The sequence below is a fragment of the Entelurus aequoreus genome, linkage group LG07, assembly GCF_033978785.1.
Source record: "Entelurus aequoreus isolate RoL-2023_Sb linkage group LG07, RoL_Eaeq_v1.1, whole genome shotgun sequence".
NCBI lineage: Eukaryota > Metazoa > Chordata > Actinopteri > Syngnathiformes > Syngnathidae > Entelurus > Entelurus aequoreus.
In genome coordinates this window covers 64,245,249-64,264,331 of record NC_084737.1, presented here as the reverse complement: position 1 = coordinate 64,264,331, position 19,083 = coordinate 64,245,249, and the positions used below count along the sequence as shown (strand labels likewise).

Below are 19,083 nucleotides of genomic sequence, written 5' to 3'. Positions count from 1 at the left end.
AGGGTTACAAAAAACCCAAAAAACAAGCGTTTTTCCATGTCTTTCTCGCCATCTCCGGGTCTAAATTAGATGTCAAAGTTGACCAACTTGTCGGTTTATGTCCACAACCTTCTACCATCCAGGTGAGAGACATGATTTATAATCTAGAATTAACGTTCATCAACTCGGAGGCGATGTAGCAGCTCAATATAGCAGCATAAACTTGTTAGCGCTCTGTGATCATTGGTGGTTTTTTTATGTTTTTTAGAGGGCTTCATGGGACCTTTAGCCACGTTGTACTTGCCATATTTTACAACTTAGAATGCATAAAAAGGGAAAACAAATGTGTTAATGTCTTACATAAGGATTGTGAATGATAGGCACGATTCCAAAAATGTGTAGTTCACCCTTTTAGATTCATTAGAAAGCTTCACAGTAACAGAAAACAGTAACACAGAAACAAAACTTAAATTCCCAGAATTGCTTAGGATATGTGTCTTGTTCTTATTACATGTTCAACCAATCACGTTTTGCTTTGCAGAAATAATATACATTTGTGATGGTAGTCATTGTACTGGTACTATGCAAATGTAAATGTAGTTTACACTACTGTGACGTTACTAAATATTAAGGTACAACCATGCATTGTAAATGGCTGATTTACTGCGACAAAATATAATTAGAAGTGCTAATAACGGATATTGTTAAAGCGGAGTCCATTGTTTACATCCAGGGCAGCCATTTTTTAAACAAACTAGGGGGTGGTAAGAAATCTGCGACTTTCTGAGTCATAAATCCAACTTTGCGGTGTGTTCCAGTTGAAGTTCCAACTAAGAACTCGGAAATTCCGACTTCCCAGTACCAATGGAACGCTCCATTAGGCCAATCAGCATCATTTTTAACAACGGAATTTGTCAACTATCTCATCAAAACTCATGTTTGTTTCTTGTGTAGACGAAGCAGGAACAGCAACTTGTAACAGCAACTTATAACATAATATTAACTTTTTATTCCTCAAACTTCCTGTTCCTGCATTTTGGGTAATGTAGTATATAAACATTTGGCAACACACCAGCGTCCTCACTTCCTAGTTTATATGTATTTATTTATGTATGTAACGTTTGTTGATCTAGGTTATGGCAATTAAGAACATGTTTTCATTTACAATGCTGACCTAGCAAAGAAGCAACATTTATGTAACCCACGTGGTTCGGTCCCTGCCTATTCCGTTCTGCACCGGACTCAAATCCTGGTCGTCCACATGGGAGGCGAGCGGGCTGACTACCGGGCTATCAACTCGATAGCCAGCATTTCTCTTGAAGTCGTCAGGCAGTGAGGTTTTCTAACGTACACATGGCCCAGCCACGCTGGCTCTGTTACACTCAGTGGCGGGACGTGCGTTTCCCACCTAGGCCTTTAATGATTACCTCTCAAAATACCATCATTGATGTCACCACATGACCATTGCTGGAGAAATACTATACAGAAACACATTTACGCACGGTTATTTTCTGGCGCATTTAAAAATCAATAAACCCGCATCAGCATTTAAAACATGTCTTATGCGGTACTGTCAAAATTTTAATTGCAAAAAACATATTAAACGTGAAAAAATTAAGAAATAAAATATCTGAACTCACATCGCTGAAACAGCTGAGCTCTTTAAATATCCTTCTTGAAAATGGCCTTGCAAACATATGTGTTGTCTTGTCAAAGCATAAAAGATGCAGACGAGGCGTGTTGGCTGAGTTCTTAAAGTTTACTCCACAGCGTGCTCATCAAAAACATCCAGCTGCCGGCATGTCAACCTTAACGAGGCTACTGCGCATGCTCGTCACTACTGTGGCATGTTGGGTAATGGAGTTCTTATGTTACCTAGCTCATTACATCACAATATATAGCTGCTTTAGGCCAGCTAGAAGGCCTTACTGACAACAACTCGTGATCTGATTGGCTATCGCAACTGTCTGTTAAATGTTTGTGTCAGTGCACGGACGCCCGCATTGCTGACTCTGAAGGCCCTGGCAGATTTGGTACAGCATGACAACATAAGCTATCTGAATTCTCATTGGATAAAAACTCTATAAACTAAAAACAACAGCGCTGGAAGGAGCATAATATGACATGAAGAGAATATGAATACTTTTAGATATTTAGGGAAAGTAAATTAAAATTACCTGTATCTTTAATTATGATCATGATTTCTGGTTATGTTAGGCCAGCAGAGAAGGCCTTGCTGGCCCTGACGGCACACCACTGGTTACACTCACCCCCCTAAACCTGCAACTTGCGGACAACAGAGCAGACAGCAGACAAGAAGGACGTCTTAGTCGTCTTTCTTTCTGTAATTATTAAGGGTGTGAATCTTTGGGCACCTAACGATTTGGTCCGATTGCGATTCCAGGGGTGACGATTGGATTCAGAAACGAGTCCTCGATTCACCTAATTTTCGATTCAAACCGTGAATCACAGTGTATTATTTGGTATAATAATTTTATTGAAACTTTTTCAAAAAAGAGTTTACAGGTTGCATGAGGATGTCTCTTTAAGAATAATAAAATAATCTTTTTTTTTTTTCAAATCGATTTTTTTAAATTATGGATCAATTTAGAATCTGGATTATTCAGAATCGTGATTCAAATGGGAATCAATTTTTTTGGGCTCCCTTAGTAATTATGGTTAATTATTAGGGGTGTCATTTTTGTTTTTCAAATAAATCGTGATTCTTATTTGTAACAATTCTAAATCAAGTAAAAAAAAAATCTTAAATGTATTTTTTATTTTTTTTAATCTGTCCTGTCCAGCCACTCAAATAAATCATATTGTTGATGTAGATGATCACATCTGCTGTACAGATTTACTTTAGAAAGGAGAAGTGTTGGATACTTCTCTTCTTGCCTTATTTGTATTTGACTAGATGTTTGGGTAGGAATTTATCAAACAAACCCAGTTTTCTTTTAAGTAATATACAAAACCCAAAACCAGTAAAGTTGGCATGTTGTGTAAATCGTAAATAAAAACAGAGTACAATGATTTGCAAATCCTTTTCAACCTATACTCAATTGAATAGACGGCAAAGACAAGATACTTAATGTTCGAAATGGAAAACTTTGTTATTTTTTGCAAATATTAGCTCATTTGGAATTTGATGCCTGCAACATGTTTTAAAAGAGCTGGCACAGGGGGCAAAATAGACTGAGAAAGTTGAGGAATGCTCATCAAACACTTATTTGGAACTACCCACAGGTGAACAGGCTAATTGGGAACAGGTGGGTGCCATGATTGGGTATAAAAGCAGCTTCCATGAAATGCTCAGTCATTCACAAACAAGGATGGGGCGAGGGTCACCACTTTGTCAACAAACGCGTGAGCAAATTGTCGAACCGTTTATGAACATCATTTCTCAACCAGCTATTGCAAGGAATTTAGGAATATCACAATCTACGGTCTGTAATATCATCAAAAGGTTCAGAGAATCTGGAGAAATCACTGCACGTAAGCGATAATATTATGGACCTGCGATCCCTCAGGCGGTACTGCATCAAAAGGCGACATCAGTGTGTAAAGGATATCACCACATGGGCTCAGGAACATTTCAGAAAACCACTGTCTCAGTAACTACAGTTCGTCGCTACATTTGTAAGTGCAAGTTAAAACTCTACTATGCATAGCCACAGCCATTTATCATTAACACCCAGAAACGCTGCCGGCTTCGCTGGGCCCAAGCTCATCTAAGATGGACTGATGCAAAGTGGAAAAGTGTTCTGTGGTCTGACATGTCCACATTACAAATATTTTTTTGGAAACTGTGGACGTTACCCCTGCTTATTTTAGCAAGACAATGCCAAGCCACGTGTTACAACAGTGTGGCTTCATAGTAAAAGAGTGCAGGTACTAGACTGGCCTGCCTGTAGTTCAGACCTGTCTCCCATTAAAATTGTGTGGCGCAATATGAAGCCTAAAATACCACAACGGAGACCCCGGACTGTTGAACAACTTAAGCTGTACATCAAACAAGAATGGGGAAGAATTCCACCTGAAAAGCTTAAAAAATTGGTCTCCTCAGTTCCCAAACTTTTACTGAGTGTTGTTAAAAGGAAAGGCCATGTAACACAGTGGTAAAAAAGGCCCCTGTGCCAACTCTTTTGCAATGTGTTGCTGCTATTAAATTCTAAGTTAATGTTTATTTGCCAAAAAAATTTAGTTTCTCAGTTCGAACATTGAATATCTTGTCTTTGCAGTCTATTCAATTGAATGTAAGTTGAAAAGCATTCGCAAATCATTGTATTCTGTTTTTATTTACGAATTACACAATGTGCCAACTTCACTGGTTTTGGGTTTTGTAGAATTTATTCACAGCTGTTTATCTATTTTATGGAGGAATGTAGTTAATCATAGAACTGGCCAATGGTCTTAAAAAGTATTGATTTTGAATCGAGAATCAATTCTGAATCGAATCGTTACCCCCAAGATTCGAATCGAATCGCGTGGTGCCCAAGGATTCACCGCCCTATTAATTATTAATAATGATAATTCACTTAAACAGTCCAGTAATTTGACGATGAGCTCTGAGGATTTGCTTTTACTGCCATCTGGTGTCTACTTTTAGGTCTGCGGTATAAAACGAGTAAAACATCAATACAGTTTTTGTTTTAAAAATTTGGGTTGAAATCCTGTGCTTTTTGAGGCTAAGGTTAAAGGAACATCTAAAACATTGATCCTAAATGTATAAAATCACAAGTTGATTCAATGTTATTGAAAAACAAATGTAGGCATTCTCGGTTGCAAAAATCAATCAATCAATCAATCAATGTTTATTTATATAGCCCTAAATCACAAGTGTCTCAAAGGGCTGCACAAGCCACAACGACATCCTCGGTACAGAGCCCACATACGGGCAAGGAAAAACTCACCCCAGTGGGACGTCGGTGAATGACTATGAGAAACCTTGGAGAGGACCGCATATGTGGGTAACCCCCCCCCCCTCTAGGGGAGACCGAAAGCAACGGATGTCGAGTGGGTCTGACATAACATTGTGAAAGTCCAGTCCACAGTGGATCCAACACATCAGCGGGAGTCCAGTCCACAGCGGGGCCAACAGGAAACCATCCCGAGCCGAGACGGGTCAGCAGCGCAGAGATGTCCCCAACCGATGCACAGGCTAGTGGTCCACCCGGGGTCCCGGCTCTGGACAGCCAGCACTTCATCCATGGCCACCGGACCTATGCAACTCCCCCTCGCAAGGGACAGGGGAGAAGAGGAGAGAAGAAAAGAAACGGCAGATCAACTGGTCTAAAAAAGGGGGGGTCTATTTAAAGGCTAGATTATACAAATGAGTTTTAAGATGGGACTTAAATGCTTCTACTGAGGTAGCATCTCTAACTGTTACCGGGAGGGCATTCCAGAGTACTGGAGCCCGAATAGAAAACGCTCTATAGCCCGCAGACTTTTTTTTGGCTCTGGGAATCACTAATAAGCCGGAGTTCTTTGAACGCAGATTTCTTGTCGGGACATATGGTACAATACAATCGGCGAGATAGGCTGGAGCTAAACCGTGTAGTATTTTATACGTAAGTAGTAAAACCTTAAAGTCGCATCTTAAGTGCACAGGAAGCCAGTGCAAGTGAGCCAGTATAGGCGTAATATGATCAAACTTTCTTGTTTTTGTCAAAAGCCTTGCAGCCGCATTTTGTACCACCTGTAATCTTTTAATGCTAGACATAGGGAGGCCCGAAAATAATACGTTACAGTAATCGAGACGAGACGTAACGAACGCATGAATAATGATCTCAGCGTCGCTAGTGGACAAGATGGAACGAATTTTAGCGATATTACGGAGATGAAAGAAGGCCGTTTTAGTAACACTCTTAATGTGTGACTCAAACGAGAGAGTTGGGTCGAAGATAATACCCAGATTCTTTACCGAGTCGCCTTGTTTAATTGTTTGGTTGTCAAATGTTAAGGTGGTATTATTAAATAGATGTCGGTGTTGAGCAGGACCGATAATCAGCATTTCCGTTTTCTTAGCGTTGAGTTGCAAAAAGTTAGCGGACATCCATTGTTTAATTTCATTAAGACACGCCTCCAGCTGACTACAATCCGGCGTGTTGGTCAGCTTTAGGGGCATGTAGAGTTGAGTGTCATCAGCATAACAGTGAAAGCTAACACCGTACTTGCGTATGATGTCACCCAGCGGCCGCATGTAAATACTAAAGAGTGCAGGGCCAAGAACCGAACCCTGGGGAACTCCGCACGTTACCTTGACATAGTCCGAGGTCACATTGTTATGGGAGACGCACTGCATCCTGTCAGTAAGATAAGAGTTAAACCAAGACAAGGCTAAGTCTGACATACCAATACATGTTTTGATACGCTCTAATAAAATATTATGATCGACGGTATCGAAAGCGGCGCTAAGATCAAGATGACAAAATGTCAAAATGACAAAAAAATGACAAAATCCTGGCAGGACTAAATTTGATCCTGACAGTTGACATGAAAGATAAGCGTGGTGTGCGTTAAGATGGATGTGAACAAGTATGCCATCAGCATTTATCCCATTTGTTATCGTTGCAGCACAATTGCAACATCAGTGGAAAGTAGTGGTCAGCGAGGCGCAACTATTTGCTCCACAAACAGATTTGTTTATGCAGCGTGAGCGAGCCCTTCCTTGACTGACAGGCTGACTGACCTAAATCTGCCTCACGGCGACCTCGGCTTACGCCACCGGAAAAATAGCTCTCCTCCTTACACAACTGTATTCCAGCCCACTTATTCCGCCTGCATTGTGGCAACTTCGTGCCACCTCTGCTCTTCGTCATATTGCTGTCTGCAGCAGGACGGGTTGGGGGGGCTTTTCCCCTCAGCCTTGTCAGAAAGAATCCCAGCAAAATGCTTAAAAGGTCACCAGACATCAACTTCAAATTGCATGAAGACAATTATATTAAGCGTTAGCGGATTTTAGGGGCGTCGATAAAACACGTATCGGATTCTAAACTCTTCCTTTTAAGGCTCAGATACAAGCAGTCATACGTGTAAAGGCAGTTTTTTAATTAAAAACTTTCTTTGCTCAAAAAATAATAAAAACTTATAATCAACAGATCGATCTGAAATTGATCTAGAGCAGGGGTTTCCAAACTAAGTGTCAAGTGCCCGCCAGCCTCTTCGATATAAATAAATAAATGATAAATGGGTTATACTTGTATAGCGCTTTTCTACCTTCAAGGTACTCAAAACGCTTTGACAGTATTTCCACATTTACCCATTCACACACACATTCACACACTGATGGCGGGAGCTGCCATGCAAGGCGCTAACCAGCAGCCATCAGAGGCAAAGGGTGAAGTGTCTTGCCCAAGGACACCACGGACGTGACTAGGAAGGTAGAAGGTGGGAGTTGAACCCCAGTAACCAGCAACACTCCAATTCACTCTATCAACTTCGCCACGCCGTCCCTGGCCCACGAGAGGTCATGAGTTCAACAAAGCATCACACCACAGAGTGCTTTCAAAATAATCTTAAATACCAGGAGGTTTCTCCAAACAACCTTTCCTAGTTATGGTGCAAAAAAAAAATGCAACTAACATACAGGTCAACACACATGGTCAGACATAACACAACCTGTTTACTGAACTTTGTGGATATTATGAAAAACGTCCAAACACCATAAACAAAAATTTAAAGTACACCTATTTAAATCCATTCGAGTGCATAATGGGAAAAATATAAAACAATCTCTCCACACTTATTCATGTTCGGCACATTTTAGCTGCTTGACATGCAATACTTTAAGAAGGTGCATGGCTACATTTTGTCTTTATAAGTACACTTCTAAAGAACTAAACTGTCCACAAAACAGGACATGAGCACCTGACACATACTAACATCGAACATGTAGGCGAGCGGTTGGCAAACTTTGACCTATGGACCACATTGGGTTTAAAAACTTAGCAACTTTTAGTTTAAAAAAAAAAGTCTGTTCTTGTATACCTTTTTTCAGGAGTACTTTAAATGTTGAATCAGATTTTACAGCTTTTCTACTGAACAAGTGTACATGAGTCAAGGAATTGGGATTTACAATATGAACTATCAAGTACAAAACATCCAAGAGTATGTGAATATCCACCACAAAACATAAAAACTATAGAAACAATCAAGTTTTTTTTTGTAGCCTCTCTGTCCCTTTCCGTCACACACATTCACTCTGTTCTGTAAACAAACCCCCTCTGAGCTTTGTATCAAAGCGTCGTCCTCCTACAGCTACTGTCACACATTACCTATGATTACCGTAATGACCCGTTATCGCGTAGTCTACGGCTTCACAAACAATTGGAATTATTTCCATACTTCAAGACTTACTGCAATTCAAAAGTAGCATTGCAATAAATATCGCCTTTGACGTCAAAGGTTTTAAAATATGTTTTGGAAAACATTCGGCAGGCAAGATTTAAATAATTAACCGGCTGTAGTTTGCCCACATGTGATTCAGACACATGCATGATTGTAATCTCACACAGTGTTTATTTAAAAACAAAAAACATTTTTTATAAATCTTTGTATTCAAATAAATGCTAATGAACAATATTTGTTGTTTCACTTTGTGTTGCTTAATATATATATATATATATATGTATATATATATATATATGTATATATATATATATATGTATATATATATATATATATATATATATGTATATATATATATATATATATATATATATATATATATATATATATATATATATATACATATATATATATATATATATATACATATATATATATATATATATATATATATATTCGTCTTGTGAGGCAGACGCACTAACCCCTCTGCCACCGTGCTGCCCCCAATATATATATATGTATATATATGTATATATATATATATATATATATATATATATATATATATATATATATATATATATATATATATATATATATATATATATATATACATACATATATATATATATATATATATAGGTCCTGAGTAGTCGTGAGTTCAATCCCGGCCTCGGGATCTTTCTGTGTGGAGTTTGCATGTTCTCCCCGTGACTGTGTGGGTTCCCTCTGGGTACTCCGGCTTCCTCCCACCTCCAAAGACATGCACCTGGGGATAGGTTGATTGGCAACACTAAATTGGCCCTAATGTGTGGATGTGAGCGTGAATGTTGTCTGTCTATCTGTGTTGGCCCTGCGATGAGGTGGCGACTTGTCCAGGGTGTACTCCGCCTTCCGCCCGATTGTAGCTGAGATAGGCTCCAGCACCCCCCGCGACCCCGAAGGGAATAAGCGGTAGAAAATGGATGGAATGATGGATATATATTGGGTGTTCCAACAGGACAATGACCCCAAACACACGTCAAAAATGATAAAGGGATGGCTAAATGAGGCTAGAATGAAGGTTTTAGAATGACCTTCCCAAAGTCCTGACTTAAATGTGTGGACAATGCTGAAGAAACAAGTCCATGTCAGAAAACCGACCAATTTAGCTGAACTGCACCAATTTTGTCAAGAGGAGTGGTCAAAAATTCAACCAGAAGCTTGCCAGAAGCTTGTGGATGGCTACCAAAAGCACCTTATTGCAGTGAAACTTGCCAAGGGACATGTAACCAAATATTAACATTGCTGTATGAATACTTTTGACCCAGCAGAATTGGTCACATTTTCAGTAGACCCATAACAAATTCATAAAAGAACCAAACTTCATGAATGTTTTTTTTGACCAACAAGTGTGTGCTCCAATCACTCTATCACAAAAAAATAAGAGTTGTGGAAATTATTGTAAACTCAAGACAGCCATGACATTATGTTCTTTACAAGTGTATGTAAACTTTTGACCACGACTATATATATATATATATATATATATATATATATATATATATATATATATATATATATATATATATATATATATATATATATATATATATATATATATATATATATATATATATATATATATATATATATATATATATATATACACTACCGTTCAAAAGTTTGGGGTCACCCAAACAATTTTGTGGAATAGCCTTCATTTCTAAGAACAAGAATAGACTGTCGAGTTTCAGAAGCAAGTTCTCTTTTTCTGGCCATTTTGAGCGTTTAATTGACCCCACAAATGTGATGCTCCAGAAACTCAATCTGCTCAAAGGAAAGTCAGTTTTGTAGCTTCTGTAACGAGCTAAACTGTTTTCAGATGTGTGAACATGATTGCACAAGGGTTTTCTAATCATCAATTAGCCTTCTGAGCCAATGAGCAAACACATTGTACCATTAGAAAACTGGAGTGATAGTTGCTGGAAATGGACCTCTATACACCTATTTAGATATTACACCAAAAACCAGACATTTGCAGCTAGAATAGTCATTTACCACATTAGCAATGTAGAGAGTGTACTTCTTTAAAGTTAAGACTAGTTTAAAGTTATCTTCATTGAAAAGTACAGTGCTTTTCCTTCAAAAATAAGGACATTTCAATGTGACCCCAAACTTTTGAATGGTAGTGTATGTATATTTATATATATGTATATATATATATATATATATATATATATATATATATATATATATATATATATATATATATATATATATATATATATATATATATATATATATATATATATAATGTATCTTTTGGATCCCAAGACCTATAGTCTGATTTTTGTTTGAAAAAAAATTAAAAAAAGAATGAATGAAAAGCAACGTTATGAATGATTTACCTATGTAAGGCTCCAATTACTTCACACCAAATATTCCATTAAAAAAAATTTTTACAGAAAATTTGTTATATTTAGTGTTTTCTTTGGGGGGAAAAAAGGGCATAAAACATTAAAAAAAAAATTTATGGCAACGGATGAATCTGAAGTTGATCTATAGATTTTTAAATTTTAAAAGTAAAAAAAAAATATATTACCATATGATTAACACTTTTATGACTGACGGGACCTTTAAAGGAGCCATATGTAGGAATATGGCCAGAAATGATACTGCAATCACAGACAAAATTCTGTAGTCCTCTCTCCCTAACTGAGGTTGCCAGATACGCAGCTGAATCCAGCTCGATCGACTGGGCTACTCCAAGGAATTTAAAAACTTCCACTGCCTCTTACTAGGGGTTGAGGTGTGGGACTATAATAGCTGAATAGACAAGCGTTTTGTCGATAGCAAATCTTCAACCAACACATTTTACACAGAAATTAGGCTATTTTCAGGAAGAAGTACATCACGCCTGCGTACAATATCACAACAAATGGCAATCATATGGTTATTGTCAGTACTATCAGAAACCAAAGACTAAAACAAACTACAACCAACGCTAGCAATGGTTATACTGGTGAAAATAAGTAGAGCATGCTTAGCAGCCTAATGTACGTCCAAAACTAAGGAGGAGACATTTGACCAAGGTATGCCTATAGACTACTGTTTCAAACGGTTCAGATTGCCATATAACTTGGTACATGTAGTCCACAATATGCAAACACAAATGAGAAATGATTTCATCATTTGGTTTGACTGTCTCCATACGTTTCACATTGTCATGATGACAGGCGTGCTAATGTTGGAACCCATTTCCTCAGCATATCAGCATATTGAGAACGCAATAGGCACTGACACTACCCATACCAACATAGGTTTTATTTGTCGAAAATATATTTTGCCCTGTCAGTTCGAATACACATCGACATACAGGCTAACAGGCATATATTTCCCCCGTTAGCCTATATGTCGATGTGTCATTGACCGGGCTAGCATGCTAAGCTTTTGTCGCACGAACATACTAGTTTTGCAAGACAAGATCATAGACTGAATGGGACAATATAGTTTACATACCAAATGTCCATTTCCATTTATTACAAGTAATAAGAAAACCTAATTGCCTGACTTACTTATCAAGGAGGAATTTAGGAAGTTTGAATTTTCCGCATTCAATCGTCTCCTTTTTTCAAAGGCATCCCCGATACAAATCCTTGTTTTGTTCCTGGCTTTGTCATGAATAAGTTGAGAATCGTAACGACGCCTTTTAGATTTACTAAGGTCTGACATGTTTAGTAACTTTACCAGTGGCAGTAGCCAGACGAAGAGGGCGGTGCTTAACTGGCAACCTGCATGTGATACACTCACTGACTTTCTAATTGGTCTAACAGTAGAGGGCGGAACATCAAAATGAAAACAATAACAACATTTCGGGGCTGTACATCTAATTTTGAAATGAGCATATCCCAGCTGAACTACCGTTATCAGTTATAGAGTTATTCGGAAAGAACATGATTTATTAATGCCTTCTGACATATCAGGGCAATTTAATGATGACTTGACATGAACTTATTACATATGGCTCCTTTAACATTCACCAAAATTGAGCCCTAAGGGTTACAATATATATTGTATTGTTTTGAAAATTTAACCGCATGCTTTAAATTTTCAGTGTGTGGCCCTTAGTGGAAAAAAAATCATAGAAACAATATTGCAGTGTAAAACATCACATTTGTCAATATAAACAAGTGTCAAATAATTATAGTTGTACATTACGTACACAAAGCAGAACGCCTATTAGAAAGTATCAAGGAACAAATCATTTAACTTAATTTCATGAATTATTGTGGCCACTAGGTGTCGCCAAAAACTAATTACCAAGCCACTTCAACTTAATGGCAGTATAGGTCCATTCCAGACGATTAATGTAAATAGGTTCGTGTTTTTCACACCTACCACTGTTCTCTGTTTGATTCATTTCACTTGAGCAAACCTTGATGTAGTTGTATGTACTATAGTTCCAACCAATACTCAAGGCTCCATTATCGGAAGGGAAAAAGTTGTTTCGGGACACCCCTAATTACGAATTATGAGAGCATATTTAAACATAAGAGGTTTAGTTGTTTTGTGGGTTTATTCCTAGCTGAAGCTGTCATGATGATTCCCAGGTGATCGAGCCGATGGCATGTGAGGGGCTGAGGACCATTTGCATCGCTTACCGTGACCTGCCCAACAATCCAGAACCCGACTGGGAAAACGAGGCCGAGATCGTGACGGAGTTGACCTGCATCACTGTGGTCGGGATTGAAGATCCAGTACGACCTGAGGTAGGAGATTGTCAGCCTGGCTGCTCCATCATGCAGTAGATGAATCAAACACATTTTGAAGAGATAACCCTAATTTTTCCCCCCAAGGTACCGGAGGCCATCCGGAAGTGTCAGCGTGCGGGCATTACTGTGCGGATGGTGACTGGTGATAACATCAACACAGCCAGGGCCATTGCTGCCAAATGTGGAATCATCCACCCTGGGGATGACTTTATCTGCCTCGAGGGCAAAGACTTCAACCGACGAATCAGGAACGAGAAAGGAGAGGTGAGTTGGGGTCCCCATGCACATGGGATGCGTTTTACTATTCTGTCACATAAAAATAGGAGTGATGGGTAAAAGATGCCTCAGTGAGTGTGTGGCTGCGTTGACACTGCACTGATACTGTGTTGGTGCTTCATAACAGCGCCATCTGCTGGATGAAAAAAGTCACCACATTTGACCTGTAAATAAAACTAATAGTAAACTTATTTTCCTGAACGAGTAGCTGTGCAGAAAGTAATCACAAACAAGTCAACATGCAACTCAAAGACCTTATTTGGCGCAAGAAGATTGAAATGATCCCACATTTTGAAATGTTTTTTTTCTTCTTAGTTCTATTTAAATTTATGATGGAGATGAGAGCCAATTGACACAGCAGCTGTATCGGTCACATGTTTTTTTTTCTTAAAGTGACACACACATCGTGGCAATGAGGGAGATCGTATCACTTCTTGTGTTTCGTAATGGATCCATGCTTCTGTATCGTTTGACCCATCACTAGAAAATATAGTTAGTGCTGTTCGTCGGGTAAATTCTGCAACTCTTTAGCGCAGCCCTAGTGGCTCCCTGAAGCTTTTTCAAAAATATATGAAAGTGGAAAAAGGTGGAGGAAAATATATTTTTTGTTTTAATAGGGTTTTTGTAGGGGGACAAACATGACACAAACCTCCCTAATTGTTAGAAATCCCCCTTCTTTGTTGTCTCCTTTTGTCCACCAAACTTTTTATGCTGTGCGTGAATGTTCTTGACTTGTATGGCGTGCTACAGGCATATTTGGTCACTGCATGACTGCAAGCTAACATGCTAATTAGGGTAGCTGTATGTACACTACATTGCCAAAAGTATTTGGCCACCTGCCTTGACTCACATATGAACTTGAAGTGCCATCCCATTTCTAACCAATAGGGTTCAATATGATGTCGGTCCACCTTTTGCAGATATTACAGCTTCAACTCTTCGGGGAAGGCTGTCCACAAGGTTGCGGAGTGTGTTTATAGGAATTGGAATTTTCTTCCAAAAGCGCATTGGTGAGGTCACACACTGATGTAGGTCGAGAAGGCCTGGCTCTCAGTGTCTGTTCTAATTCACCCCAAAGGTGTTCTATCGGGTTCAGGTCAGGACTCTGTGCAGGCCAGTCAAGTTCATCCACACCACACTCTGTCATCCATGTCTTTATGGACCTTGCTTTGTGCACTGGTGCACAGTCATGTTGGAAGAGGAAGTGGCCCGCTCCAAACTGTTCCCACAAGGTTGGGAGCATGGAATTGTCCAAAATGTTTTGGTATCCTGGAGCATTAAAAGTTCCTTTCACTGTAACTAAAGAGCCAAGTCCAACTCCTGTAAAACAACCCCACATCATAATTCCTCCTCCACCAAATTTCACACTCTGCACAACGCAGTACGAAATGTACCGTTCTCCTGGCAACCTCCAAATGCAGACTCATCCATCAGATTGCCAGATGGAAAAGCGTGATTCGTCACTCCAGAGAACGCGTCTCCACTGCTCTAGAGTCCAGTGGCGATGTGCTTTACACCACTGCATCCGGCGCTTTGCATTGGACTTGGTGATGTATGGCTTAGATGCAGCTGCTCGGCCTTGGAAACCCATTCCATGAAGCTCTCTGTGTACTGTACGTGGGCTAATTGGAAGGTCACATGGAGCTCTGTAGCAACTGACTGTGCAGAAAGTCTTTGCACTATGTGCTTCAGCATCCGCTGACCCCTCTGTAAGTTTACGTGGCTTACCACTTCATGGCTGAGTTGCTGTTGTTCCCAAACTCTTCCATGTTCTTATAATAAAGCCGACAGTTGACTTTGGAATATTTAGGAGCGAGGAAATTTCAAGACTGGATTTGTTGCACAGTTGGGATCCTATGACAGGTCCATGCTAGAAATCACTGAGCTCCTGAGAACGGACCATTCTTTCACAAATGTTTGTAGAAACATTCTCCATGCCTAAGTGCTTGATTTTATACACCTGTGGCCGGGCCAAGTGATTAGGACACCTGATTCTCAGCCTTTGGATCGGTGGCCAAATACTTTTGGCAATATAGCGTACATATTGCATAATTATGCCTCGTTTGTAGGTAGTTTGCCCAAACAGTCTACATGTGCTTTGTGGACTTGGAAAAGGCATTCGACCGTGTCCCCCGGGAAGTCCTGTGGGGAGTGCTCAGAGAGTATTGGGTATCGGACTGTCTGATTGTGGCGGTCCGCTCCCTGTATGATCAGTGTCAGAGCTTGGTCCGCATTGCCGGCAGTAAGTCTGACCCGTTTCCGGTGGGGGTCGGACTCCGCCAAGGCTGCCCTTTGTCACCTTTCATAACTTTTATGGACAGAATTTCTAGGCGCAGTCAGGGCGTTGAGGGGATCCGGTTTGGTGGCTGCAGGATTAGTTCTCTGCTTTTTGCAGATGATGTGATCCTGATGGCTTCAACTGGCCAGGATCTTCAGCTCTCATTGGATCGGTTCGCAGCCAAGTGTGAAGCGACTGGGATGAGAATCAGCACCTCCAAGTCAGAGTCCATGGTTCTCGCCCAGGAAAGGGTGGAGTGCCATCTCCTGGTTGGGGAGGAGATCTTGCCCCAAGTGGAGGAGTTCAAGTACCTAGGAGTCTTGTTCACGAGTGAGGGAAGAGTGGATCATGAGATCGACAGGCGGATCGGTGTGGCGTCTTCAGTAATGCGGACGCTGTATCGATCCGTTGTAGTGAAAAAGGAGCTGAGCCGGAAGGCAAAGCTCTCAATTTACCGGTCGATCTACGTTCCCATCCTCACGATCGTGAGGATGGGAACGTCATAACGTCATGAGCTTTGGGTTATGACCGAAAGGACAAGATCACGGGTACAAGCGGCCGAAATGAGTTTCCTCCGCCGGGTGGCGGGTCTCTCCCTTAGAGATAGGGTGTGAAGCTCTATCAACCCTGGAGGAACTCAGAGTAAAGCCGCTGCTCCTCCACATTGAGAGGAGCCAGATGAGGTGGTTTGGGCATCTGCTCAGGATGCCACCCGAACGCCTCCCTAGGGAGGTGTTTAGGGCACGTCCGACCAGCAGGAGGCCACGGGGAAGACCCAGGACACGTTGGGAAGACTGTGTCTCCTGTCTGGCCTGGGAACGCCTCGGGATCCCCTGGGAGGAGCTGGACGAAGTGGCTGGGGAGAGGGAAGTCTGGGCTTCTCTGCTTAGGCTGCTGCCCCCGCGACCCGATCTCGGATAAATAAATGATAAATGGGTTATACTTGTAAAGCGCTTTTCTACCTTCAAGGTACTCAAAGCGCTTTTGACAGTATTTCCACATTCACCCATTCACACACTGATGGCGGGAGCTGCCATGCAAGGCGCTAACCAGCAAGCGGAAGAAAATGGATAATTTGATGGATTGTAGGTATATTTTAGCTCATTTAATTTCCTTTACTTATGCCTTTTGTGTATTTAATTGTGTCTCATGACACATTATCTGTATGTGATAGTTTTTTGCGTGCCATGTTGTTCCAGACCACAGCAAATGTTACCCAACTGGCAAAGATTGTAATAAATCCATTAGAAGAAGACAACCTTCCGTTTCCTTTAACTCGGACACCTTTGGCTGACTAAGCCAGTAACTTGAACTGATTAAGCCTACCAGCTGCTAGACTAGATCTGACCAATCTAAGTCTAAGACTAGATCTGACCAATCTAAGTCTGAGACTAGATCTGACCAATCTAAGTCTAAGACTAGATCTGACCAATCTAAGTTTAAGGCTAGATCTGACCAATCTAAGTCTATGATCATGAAGTGATGAAGCCTAAGAGGTGAAACATCTTCTAAGACAAACCAAACAGTCCAGTTGCGATTGATTGAATGCCCTGAGATTAATATTTGTCAAACGTTGTACACACTTTTGTGAAATGAAACATTTACAGGTCAAGTTTTATTGTGATCCAGCATTCTTTCCCTGATCTGACAATTGCAAGCTGACCACAAATATATTAGCATATGAGAGTTGGCTTTTAAATATTAGCTCTAAATGTAATGACACTTTAAAATTTCTGGCTCTGCATTCACGTTGCTAATTTTGTTCACACACTATTAACCCAAGAGATTCTTATATGACACCATTAGGCTGGATTCTCCCCAAAATGTTATAGGAACATCGTTAGAAGAACACCTACTCATCGTAAAAAGTAGCTTGTTAAAACGGCAGGGAGAAAGTTTGGCATAAACAGACGACAACAATAAAAACCCTATTTAGTGGTGGTGCTAATGTGCACTTTTGTCCTTTGCTAGAAAGCTGTACATGAAGAGTAATTCCAGCTGCAAAGTATTTAGCAAATCCACAAAACAATGTTGTCACCAGGACATTGGCCCAGTCAGAGCCTAGACCTAAATCTGGAATACTTTTTTAAAAAAGCTGTTATATTCTGTGAAGGTTTTATCACCTGAAATCCAAACTTTGGATCGCCATTTTGCTAGTTATGTTGAGTCTGATCCTGACTCAACAAACTAGACGCTCGAGAATTCCCTTTGGTGCACACAACTGTGCAACTAAACAACAGTTTCCTAGTCCTAGTTAGTACCGTACTGTGCATCTTATTGTAATATATACAGTATATCTACAAGTTTAAATTTATTTCAATGGAATGAGCTGATTTGTGTGTTTTGAGTTACGAGCTCGGTTGTGGAATGACATTTTGCTTAAGTTGATGTAGCGCTGTACTATAAGTAATTAGGTATATGAAAATGTCATAACATGGTTATCGTGACCAAAATTATCAACATTATTTTTGTTATGTAAGTATTGTTGAATGTGCTCAAAAAGTACATATACACACACACTAAAATCTTTTGACCAAGTTACTGCTAGAAAAGTCACCATTTTGCATGTTTTGTGTTTCTTATGCTTCAATGTTTTAGTCTTAGTATTTCATCTGTTTTAATGGCTAAACTTTTAGTGTTTAAAATATAGGTTTGTACTGCAGCACTTTAAGATTTATTTAAATGAAAAGTGTGCAACAAATAAAATGTTTTATTTATTAAATCTGTGCATCCTACACTTTTCAGCAGTCCTTGAATGCCCCATAAAAATCTGGTATTCCTGTTTTTAGAGAGAATATCTTAGTTTCTCAGACAGTAATGTGTTTATATAAGTTTAGATTGGAGTATGTCCTTTCTTAATGGGGAAATACATTAGTGTCTCTTGTTTTCATGTTACCATTTAAGCTAGCGCAAGTCAGTTTGTGAGTATTTTTAGAGTGCAATTATCAATCATGGCTTTTCTATCATTTTGATTTAAAACATTAATACTAACCATCTGGAGTTTGTAGGTTCAATGTGCACAATTGAATAGGGAATGGGGAAAGATGTTAATATCTCTTGTTTTCATGTTAGCATTTAAGCTAGCGAGCTAGTGCAGGTCAGTGTGTGAGTTTTTTAAAGTGCAATTATTAATCATGGCTTTTCCATCGTTTTCATTTAAAATATTAATACTAACCGTCGCGGTTACCATTACTACAGTTTATTGTTACATTCCTAACTGTAATACATATAAGACATTAATGAGACTTAATTTAAAACTTAATCTAGGCCAAATATATGTCAAAATTGCCTTAAAAGACAAAATGGGGTGGAATAATAAACGTCTGTTTTTAATTGTATTTCCTGGTCAGCCTGTTGAAAAATCTGAGCACTACAGCCACGTAGCGGGTGGTTTGTGTATTGTTCAAACATTAAAATGACGCTAATACTGGAAGTCCCCTTGGCCCT

The 19,083-nt window shown here is 39.6% G+C and overlaps 1 protein-coding gene across 8 annotated transcripts in view; it reads left to right on the top strand.

Moving 5' to 3' along the window:
- atp2b3b (ATPase plasma membrane Ca2+ transporting 3b) overlaps nucleotides 1-19,083 on the top strand; it is a 137,823-nt gene that overhangs the window by 75,137 nt on the left and 43,603 nt on the right. For all 8 annotated transcript variants that reach the window (XM_062054203.1, XM_062054201.1, XM_062054208.1 and 5 more), the window contains 2 exons: nucleotides 12,921-13,079; nucleotides 13,167-13,346. In XM_062054203.1, the coding sequence (XP_061910187.1) occupies nucleotides 12,921-13,079; nucleotides 13,167-13,346 (339 nt within the window). The remainder of the gene's footprint in view (nucleotides 1-12,920; nucleotides 13,080-13,166; nucleotides 13,347-19,083) is intronic.